This window comes from Orbicella franksi, chromosome 4 (genome assembly GCF_964199315.1).
Source record: "Orbicella franksi chromosome 4, jaOrbFran1.1, whole genome shotgun sequence".
Classification (NCBI taxonomy): domain Eukaryota; kingdom Metazoa; phylum Cnidaria; class Anthozoa; order Scleractinia; family Merulinidae; genus Orbicella; species Orbicella franksi.
In genome coordinates, this window is record NC_138148.1 from 17,464,908 (window position 1) to 17,491,372 (window position 26,465).

Sequence of the window (26,465 nt, forward strand, 5' to 3'; positions counted from 1 at the left end):
TGGTAACGTAGCTCCTTCATTAAAATTGTATTAAAAGATAGTAAACACGCGCGTGCAACAGTCGGGTTTGTTTCGGTTACCAAGCAAGATAATAGACATTCGAGTGGAATGTTTTGATACATTTACCCAACAGAACCAATGTTCACGTGTAATTTTGAATTTAAATATGCAATAAAAGCGCGACGTGGACTGCGTAAACCACGCTCTGCAAAGTAAAATTTTATTTGTTAGCTCGCGGGCTTAAAGGCCAACCTTTCCTTCATAATAATGGGATCCGAAGTAAGCTCCGAAGAGGACAATAGCTATCAAAACGGAGATGTTAAAAAGGACGATGATTTACGCGAAAACGAAGCCGATGAAAGTGAGATAGACAAAGAAGGTAAAACATTACAAGACGCTGGGGTTAAACAACATAATGGAGATATCCGCAATAGAAAGGCTGGCAAGGGTACAGGCAGAACTAAAGCTGAACTTAAGAGAGCAGTTCTTAGAGCTAAATTACCGAACAAGAAGGAGCAGGAGAAATCTCCCTCTCCAAAGTGGCTGTCGGTTATTGGGGGCGCTGCGAGTAAGGTGGAAAAGAAGCTTCCCCGATGGCTTAGGAGACTGCTTCTTCTACTGGCCATTGTTGCACTTGGATTTGGAACAAGGCTATTCAGTCTGACTTTGCCATCGCATATCTGGTTAGTACAAAGATTTCGTTCAATTGTGATGCTTTCTTTCATAGAATGATACTGTTGTTCTGATCTGTGATTTATGTTTATGTCTGGGGCTATGCGAGGGAGGGGGAGGGGGGTGAGGAGAAATGACATTTCGAAGGTTTACATTTATTTCCAGTTAGCAGTGGCTGCCGCTTACCGGTCCCATTCGACAATCACATCCACTCGGAAACTTTGCGCTGATGGTAAAAATTGTGATCATTTTAATGTTGGATCTTAACGGCTTATAATTACTCACTTTTGTCGCTTACAGTTGTAAGTGAGTTTTTCTTGTATTGCTGAGTTGACGGCAGTTGACAGAAGTCAATGTTTCTCATTTGTTCCGGTTGATTGTTCAAATTAAAAAAATTTTACCGAATGTTCAGATTCTTTTCACAAGAGATTCATTCAATTTTCTCGAAATGTTCATATCTACATACACTGCCGAACTCTCCGAAAATCGTTCTTGACTACTAAATAAGTATCCAGAATTTACATACATACATGCCTACATACCGTTTATTATACAAAAAAGGTCGAGTTCCAGGTAGCCTTAGGCTGATTTGGATCTTTACAACAATTATGAATAACTAAAATAATAGGTAAATCGATAAATAGCTAAATGAACAAACAAAAAAACCAAATAAATGGATAAATAAATTTAAAAGAATTACGATAAAATGTATAACCAGTTGACCACTCACCACTAATTTAAAAATCTTTAATATTTTTATCTAAATTTCAATGGAGTGAAAAGAAAAATCCTCAATAGGCATTCTGAATCTTTTAAGTTATTTTCAACGAACCTCTTACCAGAATTTTTTCAGGTCGAGAGAAAAATTAGGTGCTTTGTTATCTGAACGATCAGGGCGCGAAGGCCGAGCAGAGCCTGGGGCCCGCTGGGTTCCGAAAATCGTGCAGGCGCGCGCTTCCACGCTTCGGCGCCATTTCAGGCAAACAGTAAGCGGTAAATTACAGCATAAGAAACTCGACTTCACAACTTCATCTTACAAATATGACACCAGGGAAGGGAGTAAAAACCAAGAAAGCAGACAAGAACAGCGACAGTGAGTCAGAAATGCCATCACCCACGGAGATAGCACGAGAAACCGTGAAAGAAGTATCACACAAGGGGAAATCGAACGATTTGGCTAAAGTAAACCCCAAGTTGTTTGGCCGGCTACTGGGCTTTGGAGGAATGTTGTTTGTGACAATTGCAACGCGCTTTTATGCATTGGAGGATCCATCACATATATGGTAAGGGTGTTCAGTAACATAAAGTTTCGGTGGAATTTGCATGGTGAGTCTGAAGATTAAGAAAACTTATTTTTATTTCCTCGTTTAACATCAAGCTTGTTTTCGGATGACAAGAAGTAGATCGATGTTAGTTATTAATAAACTCCTTCAATAGCTTATCCGGGTCGAGTGCAAAGGTTTTGCGATCCTGTGACTGAATACGCTTCTGCTGGCGGTCTACAAATGTTCATATTTTAAAGGTGAATAGTTAATGAGCTGCTTCAAGCTCTCCTTGTTTTCACGGTTGTGTAGCAACAATTGACGCAAATTCAAACAATGAATGAAAATTTGTTCCCGGTTCCGTTGGGGTTGTCTAAACTAAGATATGAATGATTTGCGCATTTGTATAGTCCATTAGGCTCCAGAATTAAAGGTTTAACCTCGTGTTACAGCTACAAATAATTTTTTGGGGACTCACATGTAACTCAAAGCATACTTTAAGTTCTTGTTGCATCGGTTCGCGTTCGGAAACTCAGCTCTGTGGTTTATTGAATAAAGCGTAATTTTTACGCTGATCAGTTTCCCATGAGTATGGTGAAGTTAAGTTGTTTCTGAAATCAATGCTTTCCACCACAACACTGTAATAACTATTGAATCACTCAGAAGGTTTTTCCTGGGTTAAACACTTTGCTGTGAATTTGTATTTGAATTTTCTGCCCTCTTCCATTTTACCACCTGTTGTTGTCAGGTAGTAGTCTAAATTTATTTAAGGAGGTGTTACTTATGGTGGTTTGTGTGTCATACAGCTGGTTCTTACACAACTGCATACAGTCGCTTGGATCTAAGCGTGAACACGTGACGCCAAAACATGCTCTAATTGGGTGTCAAATGTGGCATGATTGGTCATCAAACATTTGAAGTTTATCAGACCGTAACGTGAAAATGTTCACTCAAAACTTTTCACTTTGAAAACTCAAAATGTTCACCATCGACAAATACTATTATACTAGAAGTAAAACCACTTTAGTGAAAGACGTATGCATATCGACACAGGTTAGGGTCAATTTCTCTTAAGAAATCTTTAATGTCCAATCTATCTGCCATTTTGTGTGCTGAACTTTTAGCGTGAAAAGTTTGTGTTACACTCTGCTAAACTTCAAATGTTTGATGACTAATAATTCCAGGTTTGACACCCAATTAGAGCATGTTTCGGAGTCACGTGTTCACGCTTAGATGCAAGTGACAGTAATATTGTTGAGACTTACAGAAAGTCAGCCTATAAATGTAAATATCACACCAGATTACTGGCATCTTTCAAATAGCATATTAAATTTTTCATGTGTCTTTGTAATTTTCTTTTGTGTGGAAGATAAAATGAACAAAACAAACAAAACAAAACAAAAATCATTTTTGACTTGGAAACAAATTTTGTCCACTGTAAATAAACTGTTTGAGGCTTTCATATTCGCCTATGGTACAACAAGGACTAACGATTATGAGTAAATTGTTTAATATTTCTTGTTTCTGCTTGTCTTTGTTAAGTACAGTGCAGTATGTGATGGCCTATATTATGGGTTAGTGTGCTCTAGACTTGATCGTTTTGGTTTTGAGCGCTGAACATGGGAATTGTGTTGTGTCCTTGGGTACCCAGGTGTATAAATTGGTACAGGGCTATGGAGACTGGCTATAAGTGCTATCCTGATAATCCACCAGGCAATTGTATGTAGGGGATGCAGTGGGCTAATGGAATGTTCACAGCGGAACCCGTAACACCTATATGTTCCCTTTACTTGTAAAGTATAGTTAACCACAAGAGCTTAGTATTACTGTCCATCAATATGCCTTAGCCACAGAGGTGCTATTTCTTTATTGTGTAAGTTATGTGAACATGCCAAGGAGCTTGATATCCTAAACAATGTACACTATTAGCTACATTGACTTGGTATCTTTATCAACAATTAAGGCTCATATCAATTATTCCTATCCATTACTACAGGGCTCAAAATTAAAAAAAATTCCAAGTCACCATTTGGCGACTATCAAAGAAAAAATGATCGCCAAATGCAAAAATGTAGTTGCCAGATAGTAAAAGAACAGAAACTCAGATTAGAGCCTCATGTTATTAGCATTGTTGTTTGGCTTCTGGTAGATTGTGTCTGCGGTTGTGAGACAGACCGAAATACTTGATCTTGAATGACTTAAAACATGAAAACACGAAAGAAAAAACTCTGAAAGACTTCGACATGACAATCTTACCTTAGGCAGTGAGCGAACAAAGTAATAAGAACATTTCAGGGTTACTTAAGCCAGGAACAACTGCATCTGTCACATCGCATGCAAGAAATTGTACAATGCAAAGGCATCAAACATTAATCACACATGGCAAATAGCCATTTAGTACCAGACCTCCTCTTCTTAGTGTAAATCCGCTGGTTGGATTACGCTGATTTTTTAGAACGTGTTTTCGCAGGAAAAATTCATTACTCCGGGGCAGGAATTCCAGGATTTTCTGCTTGTAAACAGACTTAATTTACATTTCCTTTTGCAGAAAAGCAGAAACGGGACATAGGAAATTTTTTCTCACCTTTAATCTTTTATTTATCAAAGGAACATAGTCGCCACTTTGGCGACTAAACTTGAACTTTCAGTCGCCAAGTGAAAAGTTGTAGTTGCATTGGCAACCGTATCGGTCACAATTTTGAGCCCTGTACTATTGCATGCTCATCCCATGTTATCAGTTTTACCATCTGTTGCATATTCAGTCTCAACTAATGGTACTCATGAACATGTTATGCTTATAAGACATAACATGTTATGTTATGTCTTTGTACTAGTAGCATGCTAGGCATGTGACATCACCTATTTTACCATTGCCTATTTTTCCGCTTACTGCCCCACTTAGTTTGCAGGGTGTGTCCCCTAACCACCCAAATACCTGTCCAGGGTGTGTTGCTACCACCCACTCGTGTTGCTATCCCAGGGAGCACCCAGTGTCCATAGTCCCATTTACTGCCAGATTTGTCTTGTTTTTATTCATGCAATTAGAGAGCAAATAATTGTAAAGGTGCAATCATCATCATCATCATCATCATCACTCTTCATGCCAGGATTATACATGTAAGGCTGTGTGCGTGTGTAATACAGTGCCATTAAACCAAGAAAGCAGAAAGGGGGTTTGTGGGAGGAGGTTGTGGTTTGTTGTCACTGTGCAGTACCTGATTGTGCCAGGTATTAAAAGTAAACACTTGAACAGTTGCCTTGGAAATGGTGGAGCCATGTGTGATTTGATTAGAGCATGAAGGTATCTATGGCAACCCTGAGAGTGGCAACTACCAGTCATCACTACATTGATAGAATCAGGAGGGATACTCACTAAAACAACCATCAGGGGTGGGAAGAGTTGGAGTTAAATAGCGTACCACAAGAATGCTGAAAGTTGTTAAAATGCTAACTGCATGTTCTCACTTACATTAGCTGGAACACAAAAAACATGCAATGTACTGAGCTCCATATAATTATGAGCCAAAATTCTGCAGGGTGTTCCTCCACATCAACAATCCAACCATTTCCTTAATTATAGACACAATAATAGTCATACCTAGTCACCAATTTTCCAAACCTGTTGTCTTTATTTTGCAGTTGGGATGAAACACATTTTGGGAAACATGCAAATTTTTATCTTAAAGGAGAGTTCTTCTTTGATGTCCATCCACCATTAGCAAAGGTAAAGATGTAGTTCTCTTAAGAAAAGCATGCTTGATCAAGAACGCAGCACAACCATTTCAAATTTTATAGTCTTTTAGGTTTGCAATGTTGCTGTTTTCCTCTCCCCCTAACCATCTTTTACCAAGTGTCTATGTGAAAACTGTTGTCTGTTCCAACTAAGCCAAAATTAGCTCTCTCTATTTCATGCATGCTGTCTATGCCCTCACTTGTTCACAGTACAAATGTAGGTGAATCAAGGGACTTAAAGTGCCTATGGAGTAAAAAATGATTGCTGCTTATTTGAAAGGCTTTTTAAAGTAAACAAGAATGGCGTTTTTCTTTTTGGAATATCTTTTTTTTGTGTTAGAGATATTCACGTTTTTGTGTGTATGGTGATGACGTCATAAATAGTTCCACTTAAACAATAAAATACTGAATCAAGAATATCTCCAGAAATATTGGAGCAGTGTTCTTCAAACTTGGCACCAGAAATGTACATCACAAAAGAAACAGAATGACCCTACTATGTTGTTGCCATGGCAACACTATTGGCTTCAGTCTCTTTGTGTGAAAAACCAAATATCCCCATTTGCAACCTTTTAAAGTGGGACAGAGGGTCTTGCTCTCAACACACATGGTTCCCATAGTCTTTACTCTCCCCATTAGATTGTTGGGATTGGATGATCCTTGTTTAAATAAAATCTGGGAATTTTAGTTGTTATTAAAACAGGACCAGTGGTATAACTGTTGTCATGGCAACGGCACAATGGGTGTCATTTTGTTTCTTTTGTGATGTACATTTCTGGTGCCAAGTTTAAAGAACAACTGCTTTAATATTTCTAGAGTGTTGTACTGTTTTAGGGGAACCATCTATGACGTCATCACTTTCCTCATTTGCATAATACAAAAACGCAAATATCTCTAAAATGAACTAGTGGGACAATCTCAGATAGTGCAGAGCGCAATTGATAGCTCTGGTACAATAGTCCCATAAGTACTCACCCCTACTCGGTTCACTTCCGGTTTGTGTCTACCTTGGTAGTCTGCTACGGCTTTTCCCCTTTGCAGTGTGTATGTTTCAAGGTTGTATTTTCATTCAAGGTCCAAACATTATGCATAAATTAATTACTACTGGTGCTTTAAGTTGATTTTCGTTCATTTTAAATTCAACAATACGCTGAAGCAGCAAACATGACAATTTAGCTCTTCACGCCAACTTTGTAACTTGATACTTTTGTTTTCCTCGCAAAGCCATGTAATATGAAACCCCTGTTTTCTCCAAAACATACGGAAGATGTCCTTGTTTTTTGGAGATAAATGAAAGAAAGTTAAATATCTGATGTAGTGATGAAGAAACGGAACAGAGACGATGTTTTACTAAAAATGCAAATTTTTACCGATGAACAAGAACTAATTTAATTATCAGATAGTCACGAAATACCACTTTCTTTTTCTGTTGCCACCTTTGTTGTTAACAATAAAACAATTCAAAATTAACACACAACGATATTGATGGCTGAGAAGCTTTTCAACGAAAAGTATTGAAGATAAACAGCGCTACTTGGCCGATATGAATGAGTCTCCTCAAAGACTGATTAAATTAATTTGCGCTTTCATTAGGTGCCACGGCGTCTGCAGCAATATTTGAGCATTTTCCTGGTTTCTTTTGTTACAAATTCACAATATTATTTGCGGAGTATTAACGCCACTAACTAGAGAACTTTTTGGTCTCTCTTACAGACACAATTAAGGCAAGAAATAAAGAAGTCGCTAAGGAGAAGCAATATATTTGAACTCTGACAAGCACACTATTGTAGATTGAAAACAGCAGATGATATTTGTTGAACCGACCTGTTTGTAATTCTAAAAGCTACACAGCCACAGTAATGTTTCACTTTTGCAAAAAAAAAAGGGACAACTGGCGCTACCTGAAAAATAACTGCCGTCCTTGGTCACATGACACGATATATAAAATACTGCGTGTAAAGATAGTGTATAACACTAACAATGCTAGAATGCATGCGTCTTACATGTTGAGCTCTACCATAAGGAAAACCACTCAACATTTGTGCGTGATTCCGTATGCAATGTATCCTTCACCTAATATAGAAGCCACGAACCCTAACTAATCTACGCATGCGTTTAGGGCAAATTCGTTTTGTTCTAAGGAGAATGGTACCACAAGGAGAGCAAGGGGTTACCTGAAACAAATATATAGCTTTGCGATGTTCAAAGTTAAGCGACAGCGATGGAATGTGTTTTACGTAGAGTACACATGTACCTTTCCCACCCTACTCCCATTACTTCCTTGCCTCTAGACTAATTAATTAATTGAAATTAATTAATTAAACAAACATTAAAGTTTACACCTTAGCGCCATAGGGCCATAGCGTCATAGCGCCATAGCTCCATAGCGCCTTAGTTCCTTAGCGGCAGGCAACCCCCATAACCATCCCAATAGTGCACTCTGCACTAAAAAGGATATTCCAAAAAGGAAAACGCCATTCTTCTTTACCTTGAAAAGCCTTTCAAATACGCAACAATTATTTAAAGTGTTACATGGGAAAAGCTTGGCTTGGCTCCTGTGTCACACTGCATTTATAGTGATTGACTCTCCACCCATGGTCATGTTAATCCCTGAGCCAATTTTGTTACAGATGTGTTTCTCATGAATTTTATTTGTATAGTTTTTTTTATAAAGAAATGTATAACAGTTGTGTTGTCTGTGGTAGCCTGGTATGGAGGGTGACCCTGTTGTCAGGTCGAGGGTTAACTTGATTTTCTCTATGTAAACAGGCCCTTAGTTTTCAACTCCTAAGCTCTTAATTATAAATCACATTAAAATAATTATAATATGTTTGACATACATGTATACATGTGCACTTTCTGTGTCAATGTTTGCTCCTGAATAACTGTTTCCTTTTGATTGAATTTTTTTATGATTGTAACAGATGTCAATTGCCTTCGCTGGGTATCTTAGTGGTTATAATGGATCATTTCCTTTTGATAAACCAGGAGATAGCTATGGAGAGAACAGCTATGTGGGAATGAGATTGGTAAGAGCTGTTAATATATGGCTTAGAACTAGTCAGTTGTAAGTTGTTTTATGAACATGTATGTTGTAGTTAACAAATAAAGAAGCCTTAGAAGCCATGTGTTACACTGTGATAAAACAGAATGGGCATTTGAGAACATGTTGTTTCTACATTTCTCGAGTGTTCTCATGTGTCTGGAGTGTTTAATCACAATGTAATACATGGCTTAGGCTTCTTCATTTGCTTTATGATATAGAGGTAATGTGGCAAAAAACAATAAAACATGCTTTATCTATGTTTTATGCTCTAATAAAACATGGGGTTTTGACCAATCAGAACATGCACAGGGTCCTATCTATATTATAATTTTTAATGTTGGACACTGATCATTATTTACCACGGGTGTTTTTAGTCAATTTCAATATCAAATACAAGGCTGACTGGAGTACAGTGGAACCTTGCCTCCCACTACCAGTAATATTGTTACTTAATACGACCATCTTACTCAGGCAGCTACTTTTTTTAACCTCATGAAAATGCTTTGTCATTTTTTTATATTGAAGAACTCCTTTAACACATCCACCCCTTTACTAGCACCACAATTGTTTTTTTGGTGATACATGTAAATGTACATATATATTTATAGCATTGCACTGTGATTTATCCATGACAAACACTGTTTATCCGATGCCATGTGCGCTTCTCAGTAGATTTCTCTTGTGCAGTCTTTGTCTAATAAAAAATTTATTAGTATACATATTTTTTTATAAATCATCTAGGAAACTTTTATCACTTCCCCATGTATGTAGGTTACTTGCTAGGTTAAGTTAAGAGCTCAGGTTGAAGGTTAACCATTATTTTGTGTTCAATGTTTCCAATCTGGTACCACTATAAAACAGTTCTGTTTTTTGCGGGGGTTGGGGGAGGCACTCTTCTTCCCTTTGATGATTTCATGACCCTTTGATGTGTGGATTATAGATGATCAAAGTATGCAGCGGTGTTAATTGTTTTTATGTTTTAGTTCTGTGCTACCCTAGGAGCTTTGTGTGTGCCGCTTGCTTACCTCACTGTATGGGAACTTACCAAGTCGACAGGTGCTGCTCTTCTGAGCACAGCGTTTATTGTGTTTGGTAAGTCGAGTCATGCAATGGTTGTATTACTTTATTAAATGCTGCGATTTATTTCCTGTATACCTTTTTTGGACCATATCACCATTATATTCATCACTTCCTATCTTGTTCACCCTCGTAGTCTTTGAATGCGTTCCCTGCCTCTTCTTCATTTCCTAACTATTCTGTCTTGCTTGTTGGCTTCCCTTCCTTCATAGAGTGTGAATTTGGTGCATAGTTTCTGGTGGCTGATGGCCCCTCTCCATTATATATCATCATCACAATTTTCTTGTTCCCCAACTGGAAAATAGCTAGGACCTTTCCTCCAATATGCCCTAGATGCACTTCTCAAAATGGGATTTTACACTTCCAAATTAAAAAAACTGATACATGCAGATACATATACTGTACTATGGAAAACAGGTGCATGTATTATAATTCTAAATTGTAGTTTAGACTGCTAGACAGTTAAATCTTAAACGCTAGAGAAGAAATGGGCCGCAAACCTAGAAATGTATGTCTTGCCTTGCCTACATCTATCCCATATCAGTTTCTCACTTTTAACTCAAAAAAAAAAAACTAGGAGAAAGTTAAATTACTTACATGTAATATCAAAATAACTACCTGCAGTCCAGCTACAACTATTCCAATGCCTGACTTTTCTTCTCTGTTGTCTTTCTCCTTACTCCCCCTTCTCTCTAAGCTGATCTTGAAACTTACAGATGTTGAAAATCCAATCTGTGTTTTAGATCACGGATGTGTGACAATATCACAGTACATTCTTCTGGATCCAATTCTGATGTTTTGGATCATGTTATCGACTTACTGTTTTACCAAGTTTCAAAACTGCAAGAATGTGTAAGTGTACCATTAAATGATAATGGATTACTTTCGAGTGGTATTCCATGGAATATCCCACAAGTCACTTGTACTTTTTTGGTGTGCACATGAGCCTTTTAGTCGAGTACAGTGCACACGTTTAGATCAAGAAAATACAAGTGATAAGTGAGATACTCCTTGGTACACCATGAAAGAGCAATGCATAACTATTTTACACCATGCCATAGAAAATACAGTAGCCAATACGAACAATGGGACATACATGTGGTGTACCAGGGGAATGTTGGGTGTAATAATAGGGAGCTTAAGCAACGATGCCGATGCTGAGGACGATGACTAGTAAAAAATGAATTTATATTTTATAAACAAAATTCGTGATTGTCTAGATCTGTTCAGTACGGCAGTGGCTCTAAAAATGTGCTTAAACTAAATATGTCACGACGGCGTTCAATTCCAACTGGAAATACAAAAAATTAGCTGTTGTCATCCACGTTTCGTAGACGATGCAGAACTTGGTCATTTCACGTTGTTGTTTTGCAGAGGACAGCAAAGAAATGCACAACGGTTTATAACGCACATGCACAGCTATTGTTTTGCTAATTAAATCTTTTGTTTTGTGACATTCACGTTGCTGTCATCGTCGTGGTTTGCCTAAGTTCCCTAATGTCAAATGTGCAACGGCTTTCCTGTATTCTGATTGGCTGTATTTTCTATGGCATGGTATAAGACATGATATTCTCTTAAGGTTGTACACTATTACTGTCGTGACGAAAATTAATACACCCACATGTTATGTAATCTGTTGAAAACCATGTCCTGTTTAGTATATGTTTGACGTTGTGAAGTAGCATGACTTTTGTTGCATTTTTTTTTTTTTAAGTCCTTATAGTGTTGAATGGTGGGCTTGGATGGCTGCATCAGGTGTCTCTTTGTCATGTGCATTTAGGTAGGTGATGAAAGAACTAACAGCTGCAGTAAATCACTGATAATGACCCCACTGTTAGGCTACTACATGTAATTATATACAGCCTGAGATTTCTATGAGCAAAGTCATGCAGCAAGACATGACCAAGTTGACTACTACTTATATAGAAATAATCTTTAAATAAAAACACACGGTTTTAAGTTTGAAAGACATGTTTCAGATGACATTTATCCATCTTCACTTTCAAATGTAAATTAGAGTATGCGTATTTTTAAGCCAGATCATCAATCATGTTCAATCGATTTCACAGATACATGTATGAAGAGGGAACCAGTCAGATTTGTTTGCTTGCAATAGACCCCAAAAAGTGTTGAGACTTACTGACTTATTAACTATCATGTAACATGATGTGGCTTTGTTTTGATTTTTGTTTAATTGTTATTGTAATTAAGGGTTCCACTGAAGAGCATTTTCTGTGAAGTGGGCTCTCTGCTTTAATATCACGATAGCAGTAAATAAATATGTGTTTTCCATCTGATGTTTCTTTTAGCTGCAAGTGGGTTGGTCTGTTTGTCATACTGTGGGCTGGAATTACTACAGTGATGAACTTGTGGGACCTTCTTGGAGATCTGTCTCTGTCGCTGGTTAGTTCCTTCAGTTTATTTGAAAATACAAGTTCCAGTGTCAGTGTCTTACATGTAATTCCTCTCAAGGCTGTGGTCTAAGAAAAATTATGAGGAGTCCAAAGGTTCCTAGCCATGAAATCCTGGGTACCCAGCACTTATTTACTTGAGCTTGTATGAAAACAGTAAGTTTTTTCCAGTCAACCAAAGGCAAAAGTTAGTCACCTGCAGCACCCTGGCGCTTTTGGAGCACAGCCCTGCTTCTTTTCTTTTATTATAATTTTCCTATCCTTTTGTTGGGAGAATTTGTCTTTTGATGCCCATGTACCTGTGATGAGTAATTCCTTCATTCTCACCAGTGACAGACCTGCAGATCTTCTTGAAAAGCTGAGTGAAGTTGTGCGAAACTGTGTTGGGTTGTTATTTTTTCTTTCAGTTTGAAATTGGTAAACACTTCGTGGCACGAGTGCTTTGTTTGATAATGATACCCATCTTTGTTTATCTCTTCTGGTTTGCTATTCATTTCAAGATGTTGCCAAACAGGTAAGAATATCATACCGCTAATGATAATGTCAGTAATGTCATGTAAAATGTAAACTGTTTTTCATGTTTACAACTGAATGTTTTTAATTGTTCTTTCCCAGACGAGTTTTTTAATTTATGAGTTCAAGTTGACATTTTGAGTTTGAGTTGAATGCACAATTTTGAGTCAAAATTTTGATTTTCAAAGTACATGTAACTTTACTTATATATCATGCAAAGTAAGAACTTTTCATGCTTGCTTTTAAGTTCTCCTTATTAATGACTTCCTAGAAGATGGAAATGTACCAAAGGGTGTTCTAAACAAGCAGTAATAACTGCAGTTTCAACGTTTACATGTATGGCGTAATATATAACATGTATTGTTTTAATTGATTTAGTGGTCCAGGTGATGGCTTCTTCAGCTCAGCTTTCCAGTCAACTCTGAAAGGAAATTCTCTCTACAAGAATGTTGTACCTGCAGGTTTGTATTAGATCTTTAAGAAATAGAAACCATGTGTCGAGTTTCTATCAAGCTGTAGAAACATGAGCGGAAGTTTGGCAGAGCAAGAAATGTTATGGGAACACAAGCTGACAGGTGAGTGTTTCCCCAGTTTTTTTGAGCTCTCCCAAACTTCCATGAGGGAGAATGATTTGCATCCACAATGGTGAGTTCACACGAAACTTTGAATTTACCTCATGTAAGTAGTTGCAAAATGTTACATTTGTGACGTCTTGCATGAATGAAAACAACAATGTAAAAAGACTCCTGAAAGTGCACAGTACAGATTGGAAATCATCTTTTACTAAGAGTCATCAAAATTTGTCTTCTTTTGTTGCCTGTAATACATGTACCTGTGCTTTTCCAAAGACTTTTTTGCAGAACATTTTCTACCAGACGAGTTCATTTTATACTATTTGGCATGCACAGTTGAAGATTATTATAAAATCATGATAGCTATGTATCAGAGTTCTAATTTAAAAAGTTGCATATGTACTGTATATATATTTATTATTTTAATAATAACTATAATAATGTTAAAATTTAATTAAAATTTATATCAACGCCTAAGTTGCTAGGGGAGGGAAGGTGCCTACGAAGCCTGGGGGCTGCAACTGCAGTCACATCCCCAAGGCGCTAGAACACCCAACTGGCCTGCCCAACCCACAACCAAGCCATGAGCCCCCCGCGCCAAGCCCCCTACAGGTACCCATCACACTCAAGCCAGATGGTTCAGTGGAAAAAAAAATGCTGAAAAGAGGGGGGTGGGGATAGGGAGGGAATGCCGAGAACTGCTAAACTATAATTCAATCCACAATGCCACACTAACAGAGTGGCGAACACACTGCAAACACATGGGACGACAACACACGTACTAACCAAAAAATAATATCGCTGGACAATGTCAGCCCCAGGGCTCTCATGACCATATGACTGTTGTAAAGGCTACAGAACGCACCAAATGCTTAACAGATGCTAACAGATGGTCAAGACATTATCAAACGCCTACAAAAAATTCTTCTGACCAGACTAGCTCCTGGTCATAAACTATGTAAAATTTCATTGAATTATATCAAACGCTACAGAATGCACCAAAACTAACGCTAACAGACGGCCAAGACACTAACAACCGCCTATAAAAACACTACTGACCAAACCAGCTCCTAGTCGTTAACTATGTTAAATTCCATTTAACTATATATAATTACATTTTTTACATTAATTTTTTTTTTCTCAGACCTGGCTTTTGGTTCAATTATTACCCTTAAGAATGCGCGAGCTGGAGGGGCTCTTTTACACTCTCATACACATCTGTACCCAAAGGAACACCCCCCTGAGCAACAGCAGGTGAACATTTTTGCTTTTAATGCTGCTTAGTCTTATGTTGTATACTCATCTCTATGATACATGTATTTGTTAAAGTTCAGATTGCAAACCTACCTATTGTATGTAACTATGTGGTTTTAAAGCTAACTTTTTCACTAGTCATACGAGCCAAGTGGCCCACTAGGCCAGTGCTTTTCTCTGAACTGTTTCAGTAGCATTAAGCGACTAGAAGTATTTCTACTTCACCCTGTATGGGATGCCAGTTATCCCCCAGCATTTGTAAGTTCACCAGTACCCATTTATACATCTGGGTGGAGAGAGGCACTATGAGGGTGAAATCATTTGCCCAAGAACACAGCACAATGTCCTGGCCAGGGCTTGAACCCACACCACACGATCTTGAGTGCACTAACCATGAGGTCACTGCTCCTCCATGTGCAAGGCAATTTGTGTCATACACTTGCAGGGGTTCCATTAAGGGCCAGGCACTGGGCAAATTGACTGGCTGTAAAGATGATTTTGCCTGCCTGGTTTGACCATCTACAGGAAAGTTTTTCTTATAGAGAAATTCAGTTCAGAAAGGTTTGCCTGTGAAAACCAGCTGCCCTCTTACTGAAAACATTACTGAAACCCCTCCACTTGTGCACTTAATTTAAGTTACACTTAAAGGTGTCAGTGAGGTGCATGTTATTGAAGCCATAAATCATTGAAATCTTGCATTTCAGATCACTTGCTACTCCCACAAAGATGATAATAACAAGTGGTTGGTAAAAAAGGCTTACGAGGATTACAGTGAGTACAGAATGAGACAGTCACACACTTGGTGACTGTTTGTTTTCTCCTAAACACTGTTAGGCAGCTTTAGTTAAAGAATTTAACATACTCATGTCAGGTGAGGAGTTTTATCTAGTACATGTATTTATAGTCAGCATAGTTGAAGTCACATTTGTTTGAACTCAGAATCTGTTAGGGAGCAGGCCATTCAGTTGTTTTATTTTGATAAGTGCTGTGGAGGAATGAAAAGTTCTTGAGGCTTTGAAACAGCACCTGCTGGTGGTCAGTCTAGTGCACAGGACTTCATCCCTGGACTTCCATTTGAATTTCACACCTGTTGCTCTAATGCAATACTCCGTAACATTTTACTGAGTGTGCTTCTACATAATGCCATCAGTTTGCTGCTTTCTCATTCATGTAACAGTTTTGATCTTAACTTCATAGGTGGACAGCAACCTTTAGAATATCTTAAGAATGGAGACTGGATCAGACTGGAACATGTTGCGTATGTACATTAATTTAAAAAATACTAGCTGTATAGAAGTCTCTTATTAATATTAAATTGAAAAAATATATATCCAAATATTTACCGATTTTTTTTTCTGAATCTTAAGGGTCACTTTGTCAACCACTTATTCCAGTCTGCATATTGATGATCATGCAACTTTTTGTTTAAAAAATCAAATCATTTAATTTGTTGATTAGGACTAAGAGAAACCTCCACAGTCATACAGAAAAAGCTCCGCTCACCACACATCACAATCAAGTGACCGGCTATGGAGATGTAAGTGCATGAAAATGTAATGTTGATAATCAAAGCTAAATGGCTATGGACTGTAGAGTAGATCTCAACGGAAATATTGACATGTGAAGGTATGAGAAGGAAGCTCTGTTTTTTCCCTAGTAGAAGAAATGAAGCAAGGTTTTTACGTAAAATAGCCTAAGGTTTGTAGATAAGGTCCATAGTGAAGACTATAGTAAATGCATCTCCATGTAGAACACAAATACAGATGTATTGTAACATTTTGGATTGATTGATGTTCAAATTTCGAAGTCTGGGAGGACTGATGTTCATAATTTAATTGAACATAGCTGAAAGTTTTGATTTGTTATTTCATGTTACTGGACCAACTGGAGTTAATTATTCTCATAAATCAATACTTTGGTTTATCATAAACCAAAGTATTGATTTACGAGAATATTAAATATCCCTGTGCAGTATCAATTAAAAAATTGATAAAAATCTATTTTATGTACAACTGAGTTGAGAGAGGTAGTGTGAAAAAGAAGTGTCTTGTCTAGTGTGCTGATCACTAGGCCACTACCCCTTTCAATTTCCCTGAGTAGTAAACCATGTGTTGCTGTTATAGCTTTAAAATGATAAACTGTTGTCTGAATAAATGCTTTTTTCTTTTTCTTTTTTAGAATGGGAAAGGAGATGCAAATGATTTTTGGCGAGTAGAAATTGTGAGTGGTGAAGGCGTTGATGGAAGAATCAAGACTGTTAAGACAGTTTTCAGGCTTATTCATGTCAATTTGGGTTGTGCTCTTCATGGCAGCACACAGGTGTTGCCCAAATGGTACGCGGTTTGTAAATTAACTTTTGTAGTAATAATAATAATAGTAATAATAATAATAATGATAATAATAATAATAATGATAATAATAATGATAATAATAATGACAATAATGATAAGGATAATAATAATAATGATAATAATAATAATAATGATAATATTAATAATAGTAATAATAATAATAATGATGATAATGATAATAATGCTAACAATTCTAACAGTATTACTTTATTTTGATTGGTCATCAAACTTAATCTTCACACCATAGTAGCCATAAAGGACAGTTTCAAGAAGCCATCTGAGTTGTTATAAACTTGTCTTATTTGTACAGGGGCTGGGAGCAGCTGGAAGTGACATGCAATCCTATTACACATCACTCACATAACCTTTGGAATGTTGAAGGTCATGAAAATGAAAGAGGTGAAGAAAAAGAAAACATACAAGATTTAAAGTAAACTCTGATAGGGTATAAACAGCAGACTGTCGTGTTTGATCATGGAGTCTACTAAAATAAATGTAACAATTTGGCAGAAAAATCATTTGTCTTCTTTATCCTCTTGTTTGCCTACAGTTTGAGAGGTTTTTACTTAATATGTAACTGAATGCTGACCGAACTGTGAGCAACTTGATCAAACCAGACATTATGGTACATGTAACTTTATCTTACAGGCCAGGCACTTATTGTAAGTCTATTACCCTGTCCAATGATGGACACTTTTATATTTGTTTATAATTTTAGTGCCAAAGGCTGCTTCTGACTTCTACAGGCCTTCTTTTCTTGGTAGTGTTTACGAATCACACGTTGTTATGGCTCAGGTATGATACTCACAACTATTTTAAAGAAAAAATCATGATAATATTCTATAGAGGTTAATTCTGTGTTGACTGACATTTCTTTTAATTAGTAATGATGCGTTAATTTAATTAGTGTGATTGATTGTTGTCTTCAGACTAACTCTGGATTCAAACCAAAAGAAGGAGAAGTGACATCACAACCTTGGCAGTGGCCAATCAACTTCAGGGTAACAAATTACATGTAAACCTGGAGCCCATCACCAGGAGCATCCAGCTCCAATACTGAGCCTATCAAGGCTCAAAATAATTTTCTGACTGTGGCCAGTCATGTTGCTGGCCAAAGTAATTTTAGCTTGGTCACGTGTCGTTTCCGACCATTCAAGACATTTTTTAAAAAATAAGTAATGTTGGCCTAATTAAACCCACAAATATAACTTGTTTGCTCCAGTCGTTGCTAGGCAGTTTAGAAATTGGCTTAATACAAAGAAAAGCTTAAAACTTAACCAAAGATAGCCTTGGCAGGGCTCAGCAGCTCGATGATGTGGCACGCTGTCAGTGGAATTATTGCCACCTGCCAAAGAAAAATGTATTGAACGGATGCATATTTGATGAAACTTTGAATTTTTCGATCGCTATATTGAATTCCACGAGCTGTTGTTTTGATGTTCTACAAAGTATTTATGTCCATCAAAACGTAAATGAAACCAAACATGCATCAGCAGATCCTAATTTTGGGCTACACAATTAACTGGGTAAACAAATCTAGCCAAAGAGAAGTTTTTGTTTCCTTGATTCTCACCCTTGCAAACGCACAACAAATCATCGCGTTACTACGAATACAGAACAAGTGTTGGGAAGTTTCTTAATGATGTGACTAAAATTAAGTTCTAAAGTGTAAGCCGTAAAAAATCTAAACTCTGTTGTAGTCATGCATATTAGAGAGAGTTTTCGTTCACAAAGAACTAATGACCGTTAACTAATGACCATTCGGTAGATTTTACCATTGATAGTGGGTAGATTTTGGTCACGTGCTAAGCAAGGACTTGAGAGTGTCTCAAATTTCATTCGCGAACAAAGTAAATTTACAGATACAGATGCTAGAGGTTGACTAGCGATACAAGTTATTTCAGTAGAGTTATGTCTTAGAGTTAGAGTTAACGACTGCCAAAATCTAAATTCAAGATTTTGGAGGGCCAAAATCCTGAATTCAAGATTTTGAAGGATAAAAATCCTGAATTTCAAAATCTTTAATTCAGAATTTTGCAACTCTGAACTCCACGCTTTAACCCTCTGAAGATAACTCTAACAGTAGCTGCCCCCAGATACTGAGGTCTTTGGCTTTTTTGTTAGTACATAATTATTTTCGTCCGTTTTGTAACAGTAACAGTGGAGGATCTAGGGGAGTGGCCCCGGGGCAAAACAAAGAAGAAATTACAGATGGAATCAAACCCCCCCCATTTTAGCTCAAGGTTTGAATCTGCCATTGAGTAACTTTTATTGCTTGGTTCCAATTAGATACTGGGTTCGTGCTCACTTTACACTTTCGGCTTGATGGAAACCAAGCAGACTGCAAAATGCGTGTTTTGATGTCCCGGAGTTGGAAACAACTTGACACTCAAACAAAAAGTTCTGTTCTGGCATCTTGTTCGTCGATTTTTGTTCAGCGAAAGTGAAAGAAACGACAAATATCTTGACCTCTGTAGAGCAATGCCTTTGAAATATAGACTGAGGCAACAAAGAGAGGTGCTCTGTGGCAAAGGTGTGACAGTTAGGCAAATCTAAAGCGTCACGAAAAGCTGAATCTGATTGGATTCCCTTTGCTGTACGGAAAACCTGTTCCAAACGCTGAATAGTTTTGAATTCTTAATTGAAAACCTCTGCCGTCCTAACAGGTGAAAATTTTTTTAGAACGGTTGACAGCAGTTGTTCGAATGGATGAATATTTTACTGAATGGATAACCTCAGCCATTCGCATGGCATTCCTATCGATCTTGAATGCATGACAAACAGCGAGCAAACAATTTTTAGCCGCTCGAACAGATACCCGCTGGTGTATGTTTCCGCTTGAGAGGTCATAATATAAAAGAGATTAAAAATTTAAGATTTGCAGTTGAGGATTTGATTGTTTATTCAAGAATGAACAATGTGACCGTCTCAGCATGACGTGACCGGTCAACATGACGGGTGAGTGGAGTTTTAGGCCAGTCAAGTCACCATTCTGACCGGACATTGTCTGTTGACCGGCCGTTATTTTAAGCCCTGCCTGTGCAACCACATTTCTCCAGACCAATTTATTTTTAGATTTACCTTTTCCTGCAAAATTGGCTGAAGTTCTGGTCCGCATGAGCCCACATCAATAATTTGGACAAATAAAATATGTTAATTACATCCCAAAAATCTTCTGGTGATGCGATGACATAAAGATGAAAATACTCAAAGATACTTAAGATATGATTGGTCATCGGGTCTCCTCCGGCAGTGTGATATTCATGGGAAATTCAGTTATAGTCTGTGACAGGAATATAGGACAGTTGGTTGCTTTTGGTGATGGGCTCCATATTAAACTTATTTACATTCATATCATATACTAGTGGACAAGAAGGTTGGGTGGGGAGAGTGACAATGGAGAGTAGTTTAATTTTTTGGTCAAAGGGTTCTATTGTAAAACTGGCATATAAAATTTAACATTCAACACCTTAATGAAGGGGCTCGTTAATCTTTTTTTGCATGTAGTTGTTGATATTAAATAAGTAACTACATTTCACTGTTCTCCCACATTTCAGTTCATTGTCCATTTTACTTTTTTCAGGGCCAGGTATTTTCTGGTGCAGATTATCGTGTGTATCTTCTTGGCAATCCGGTAGGTGTCTCTTTTAGTAGTGACATTGATTATTAATTAAAAATCAAACTAACTCATGTTCTTTTCTAGTAAACAATGATTCAAAAGATGATCCGTGGTGATCAGATATTTAGTGATCATACATGTATGCTATCTTAACATATTCTGCCAACACAATAATATACTTTACCCCTATCTAAGGTATTAACGTACATGTTAGAGCTACTTTTAAATGGATAAAAATTATTTTGAATTAATGCCAGCTGTCCATGCATTGTTGTTAGGTTATCTGGTGGTATGTTTTGGGCATCATGTGCCTGTTTGGTTTGCTGTATAGTTTCCATGCCATCAGAACACAAAGAGGATATAGTGACCCTCCTCAAGAGCAAGGTAGATGTGAACATAACATTCTCCTTTTCATAAACCTGTATTAAGAAATTGGGTGTAAAAGTATATTAGGTATTTGGGTTAGTAGTGCATCAGACAAGCTTCAGATCTGGGCTGTAAAATAACAGTCACTTTGGTGTACAAAAATAACTGAAAAATCTTTCTGCATAAGACAAGCAGTCTTTGTTATCCAGCAAGGTTCATACAGTATTGAAGAATGCCATTCAGTGGGCTTTTAACCGTGTCTTAAGAAAATTATTAGCTTTAGCTGGGCCTTGTTAAATCCACACCCACCAATACCACTCATCCACACACCCATCCACCCATCCAGAGAATATTGCATTAAAGGTAAAGCAGAGTAATAAAGGTGTTAGGATACTCATCTACAGCCAGCTAGTAATAAACTGTTGTAAAGCCTGTTACAGACTTGCATCTCATCCTTGGTAAAGCTCAGTACAGTATAATGCCATGGGTTATGGATGCCCACTCAATTATAGACAGTGGACACTAACAAAGAAGAGATTACCGTGTCCATAAAGTAACATGTACTTTAAAGTAAACCTTACTTTATAGACACTGGTAATTTTTTCTTCTTTCCTACACTTCTTAGTTGCTTATGAAACATAAGTCCCAGACCATTACTTAAATTCATCTAATCTTGTTTTGGGCTGTTTTCTTCAGTTTGCAGTAGCCCAACTCACATTGTTTTCTTTCAACTCTGTCATACAAGTGTGCCTTCAATATACCACTAAGTTGAGTGGCTACCTCAAAGCACAATAAAATTAATGTTATGTTATACTTATGGCTGTCTTAAGTGTAGCCAAGTCTTTCAATGCCCATACAATAGAATGCAGAAATACCCTGAGATACTAAATTTTGACAACAGTCTTTCTCCTGGGGTGTGGCCATTTTATACTTATTTATAAGTATAAGACGTTTGACTGTTTGAATCAACACTTGACGTTTCTTCAGTTGGAACCTAAGTTAAAGATAGGACATCAAACGGTCATCATTCTGTTATTTTAGTTACATGTGAAAAAAGAAAAAAAGTGTCATCTCGCATGTTGCTTTTTTTAGATGTACATGTAAGAACCTTCTTATCTTGACACATACACCTTTGTGTCTCCCTTTGCTGTCCATATTAATGTGATTGCATTGTACTCCTGCTAAGTTCATGATGCTAAAATTGCCTTTCAAGCAACATGTTTTCAAAAAATTATTATAATTATTAATAAATAGATTTAGACAAGCCTAAAAGCGGAGCTCCTGATTGCAATAACTGACGATAAAGGAAAAAGAGAATTATTCTTTCTTGGATCAGAAACTCAAAAATTATCAATTGTGAGCATGTAATTTTTCAGCGTGTGGTTCTGCTATTTTTTTTCCAGTTAAATTTTAACAAACTATACCCAACAAGCCTAACCAAGATTGTAGAAATTATGTATCCAATATATCGGGAACTTTCCAAGAGATGATTGTACAAGGAATACATGTATGTCAGAAGAAAAGTCAACAATGTGCCAGGGGTTAATTTACGCCGAAATTTTGCCTTTGCAAGTACTCCTTCCTTCCACCCCAAGAGAAATAATGTGGCTTGAGCCCGCGATCCAATCGGTAAACCAGTAACTGGTCAGCGGTCATTTTTTTAAAAAAAAACACGCAACCTCAATGAGCTCTAAACCTGAGCCCGCGATATGGTCACGTGATACTGGTCAGTGGATAGCTTGTTGTGACAGCTGTCAATTAACAATAGCGTGGACGCCCAAAATCAAAGATGTAGCTATGGTAATGGTGCTACTCTTAGTTTTCAAGGTATTGATGGAAGGAAGGACGTACGTACGTACGTACATGCGTACAGTCACATGACAACCAAAATGTTTCAGATCGATAGGTTACCAAATTTTCTAAGGTATGGGGCTCCACTATAATAATAATTATATTTTTATTCTGCCTGATCTGTTTTCAGCTCGAAGAAAAAGAATGGAATCAGCATGTGGATGGCTATTCCTTGGTTGGGCATTACACTACTTTCCATTCTATACCATGGGTCGTGTTTTGTATTTCCACCATTACTTCCCTGCATACCTTTATAGTGCCATGATGGCAGGTTAGTACATGCAGCAGGTTTGAAAATGTCTCTAGAGACTGCGTGAACATCGGGGTTTTGCGGCTCTTGTTTCACATGCCAAGGAAACAAGAGCAGAAAAAAACAGAATGATGCTCTTGCACGCTGGAAACTGTTTTGTAACAGAGGTTTTGTAGAGTACCCTTCCCCCTGCCCCCCCCCCCCCCCCCCATTTTAAAATAACAGGAGTGATAGACATATTTTTCAGGAATCAAGCTCATGGCTTTGTAATGCTTAGTATGATTTAATCTAACATTTCCACTGTGTGAGTTGTTCCATTTAACATACCTTTTAGGTAGACCTTGAGGCTGTAAAAAAGTACTTGTTGACAAGAAGAATTGGTCTCTTGCAGGGGTAAAAAGGAATTTTAGCCATGTCCACAATTTTTGTATGGCCTGAACCAGAATAAAAAAAAATTAGTTTTGCACTGCCTAATTTTATTATTGAATAACCATCCTATGTTCGTGGATGGTGTTCCAAAGTGAGGTTGGTTTCAAAATAATGAAGAGGGACACAGCATCGGATGAGGAGTTATATACATATTTAGTAATTTTACATGACTATACACTATATATAATAAAATGGTGACCTGATTCTGTGCAATAGTACAGGCTTCATTTGTCCTCACTCCTCGCAGCCCTTAGTTTAACTTACAGCTCTCTGTCAGTCGTTACACAAACCTCAGATTTTGCTTGACTTGGGTGCCTGCTTTCTTGTTCGGAAAAGGTTTTTTTTTTTAAACTGCCCAGTTGTCAGCTCCTTGTTTTTTTGGGTTTTTTTTTCAGGTATAGTCAGCCAGTATCTGTGCAAATCATTAGCCTTAATATCAAAGTTTGATAAATGGAGGCAGGTGGCATACCATGGTGCTGTTTGTTTGCTTCTGGCAGGATGTATCATGAGGTAAGATTTCATCATGGCAAGGTTTTTGCAATGATTATTATGAGAAGTATATAATAATTATTAATATAAAATTATTAATTTTCTGCCATTTCATTCATGAAACCTCAACCAACTAGACTTTGTGTTGTATTTTGTATTTCTCCACTTGACGACATGAACACAGTATTGTTAAAAATAAAGTGCAGTGAGAGGAAAGTAGAAAAGGCAAAATGTAGCTGTAAACTAAATTGTAAACTCTCAGTCAGAAACGTATAGTCAGAAACCACTCTTGAAAGGTCAAGGAAGTTATTCTTTCCCTTCCCCTTTGTCGAAGTCCTCTACTTTTTCTGCTATTCAGAATAGTCGGCACTTGTAAACACTGTACAAGAAAATTACACTGTATATCTTATTTTTGATTTCACAGTTTCTGGTTATTCCGAGGACTGTCCTATGGCATGTCAGGTCCTATGGCTCATCTGCCTGATTCAACTGCTGCAGTTTACAAGTGGATGGATAGCTGGGAGGTTTAATATTTACAAATAATTTATCAACAACACCTTATCATCTTGAAATTACGTGACACAACTACCTTTCAGTTGGGTTCATTTCCTGAGAGGAGCTTATTAAGCCAGTAATAGTCGCAGCTTGGGCTTTGCCCCACTAGAGCAATATTTTTAGCTGTCAAAACACAAGGCTGTCTAGTGCTACAAACTCTAGGTTTGCAGGTTACACAAACTAACTTTTATTGTTGTAAGATAAACTAAAAAATAATCACTAGGCTAGGTGGGAGGGGGGACCTTGGGGGGTGTTAGTGGAAGGGTCAGCAAGTTGTTTATTGTACATCGTAATTAATGACCTCTATTCAGACATCATTTGATGAAGACTTGGTCTATTTATTGTGGTTTTAAACAGAGAGACAACTATTCCTCTAATGATGCATAGATTTGTTTGCCACTGAGATTACAATGTAACATACGAGAACACAAATTTTGTTTTTGATTGAAGGTATTTTTATTAGCATTATTGACTAGAACAAACTACATGTACAACAGAAATATTTCCTACTTTAGCACAAGTTTATATCAGCTTTTAAACTCCAGGAAATTCAGTGATTTTTGTACATTCAAATTTTACAGAATGTGATCCTTGTAATGATGGCAATGAAATGATGACAATTATTGTTGTTATAGTGATGAAGATGCTGACAACTATGAAATGACAGCAATTTATAATGATATCAACTTTTTTCCAATGTCAACTAATTCAATAGTCTCAGGTTTGGTGACAAAGTTTAAAATTATGGTGTTGTCTCGTCAACTTTCCTAGTTTCCAGTGGTAAGAATGTCAACAGCTGTGCGTTGCCTACAATTTGTAGGTAATGACGTCAAAGGCCAACAAGTTGCCACTGGATATAGAGCTATTGCTCCAACGACACCATTTTAATGTTAAAAACTGGTTGCCAAACATCCATTGCACCTCACTCAACTGATAATCACAGTGATTTCATGTACAAAGTCAAGAGATGACTTTCTTTCCCAGTTGGGAACACGTTTGAAAATATTTGGCACTGAACTAGAATTGGGATAAACATTTAAATACCTATTATTTAGTATTTCAAAGGCTCTTCAACAAAACAGGTTTCATTGATTAATTAATAGTACTAATAATAATATTAATATTTATTAAATTAATCAAATGTAACTCCCTTTTGTATTTTATCATAAACTATCCTTGTGTTTATTGTTGGCCAAAATGACAAAAACTACCTGCACTTTGGCTATTTGACTTTTATTTTTAGGAGGGGACAAATTTCTTTAAGGAGTACGTAAAGATTTTTGAAAATTGAAGAAATAACTCGTACTAAAACGAAAAAAATAGATACTGCACTTCCCATTTACTATTGACAGTACAAATACAGGGGACTTGTCACACATGTGTAAATTTTCCTACATGTATGCAATAAGCAATACACCAGCTAGATTGGTTGGGGTTGGGAAGAGGGGAAAGAAGAAAGGAAATTCTAGTGAGGGTTCCAAATGTGCTTTTTAAAGAACTAAGAATGAAATAAAGTCCCATGTTGAACTCTTCTTCTGTGACTGGCCATGGCTTTGATCATAAATTTGTTTCACGTGCAACCTGAGAAAAATTGACTGGGGCAAAATAAAGGGGTCTAGGAGCTACATGTAAAGACAATTTGGTTCAATGTATACTGCTTGGGTTCATTCCTCTAAAACAAACAACTAATAATTGGAGTCCACTGAAGACTCTATTCAGTAATTAATCTAACACATAAATGTAAAATAGTCAGTAGATCTTTAGTTGTTCTCATCAACCTCCATACAGAAAAATGAAAACTGCTTTTAATTGTAAATTTACTCGAGTAATTATAGTAACCAAATAATGTACTTGTTCCAGTCAATCTTAGTTAGTAACTACAGTGTAGCATGCCAGTTTCCTAGTCTGACTTGGGTTGTACATGTATGTGACACTGAAACTTGGTTTAGTCAACTGACAGTATCGTAATAAAAAGAAATTCATAATAAATATGCTTTTTGTCAATCATATTATATT

The 26,465-nt window shown here is 37.1% G+C and overlaps 1 protein-coding gene across 2 annotated transcripts; it reads left to right on the forward strand.

Moving 5' to 3' along the window:
- LOC145484716 (protein O-mannosyl-transferase 2-like) lies at positions 1-26,460 on the forward strand. 2 transcript variants are annotated; one of them, XM_081463342.1, is made up of 22 exons: positions 1-683; positions 5,574-5,658; positions 8,591-8,695; positions 9,696-9,804; positions 10,533-10,641; positions 11,504-11,569; positions 12,099-12,192; positions 12,608-12,714; positions 13,092-13,174; positions 14,430-14,539; positions 15,244-15,310; positions 15,737-15,797; positions 15,998-16,076; positions 16,718-16,872; positions 17,201-17,289; positions 17,609-17,685; positions 17,820-17,891; positions 20,474-20,524; positions 20,788-20,893; positions 22,857-22,997; positions 23,801-23,915; positions 24,319-26,284. In XM_081463342.1, the coding sequence occupies exons 1-22, from the start codon at positions 268-270 to the stop codon at positions 24,422-24,424; spliced, it is 2,403 nt and encodes an 800-aa protein (XP_081319468.1). In that variant the 5' UTR covers positions 1-267; the 3' UTR covers positions 24,425-26,284. The 2 variants fall into 2 exon arrangements, with proteins under 2 accessions (XP_081319468.1, XP_081319469.1); XM_081463343.1 differs by lacking the exon at positions 1-683 and adding an exon at positions 1,368-1,955 and having other exon boundaries at positions 24,319-26,460.
- The last annotated feature ends 5 nt before the right edge of the window (positions 26,461-26,465 follow it).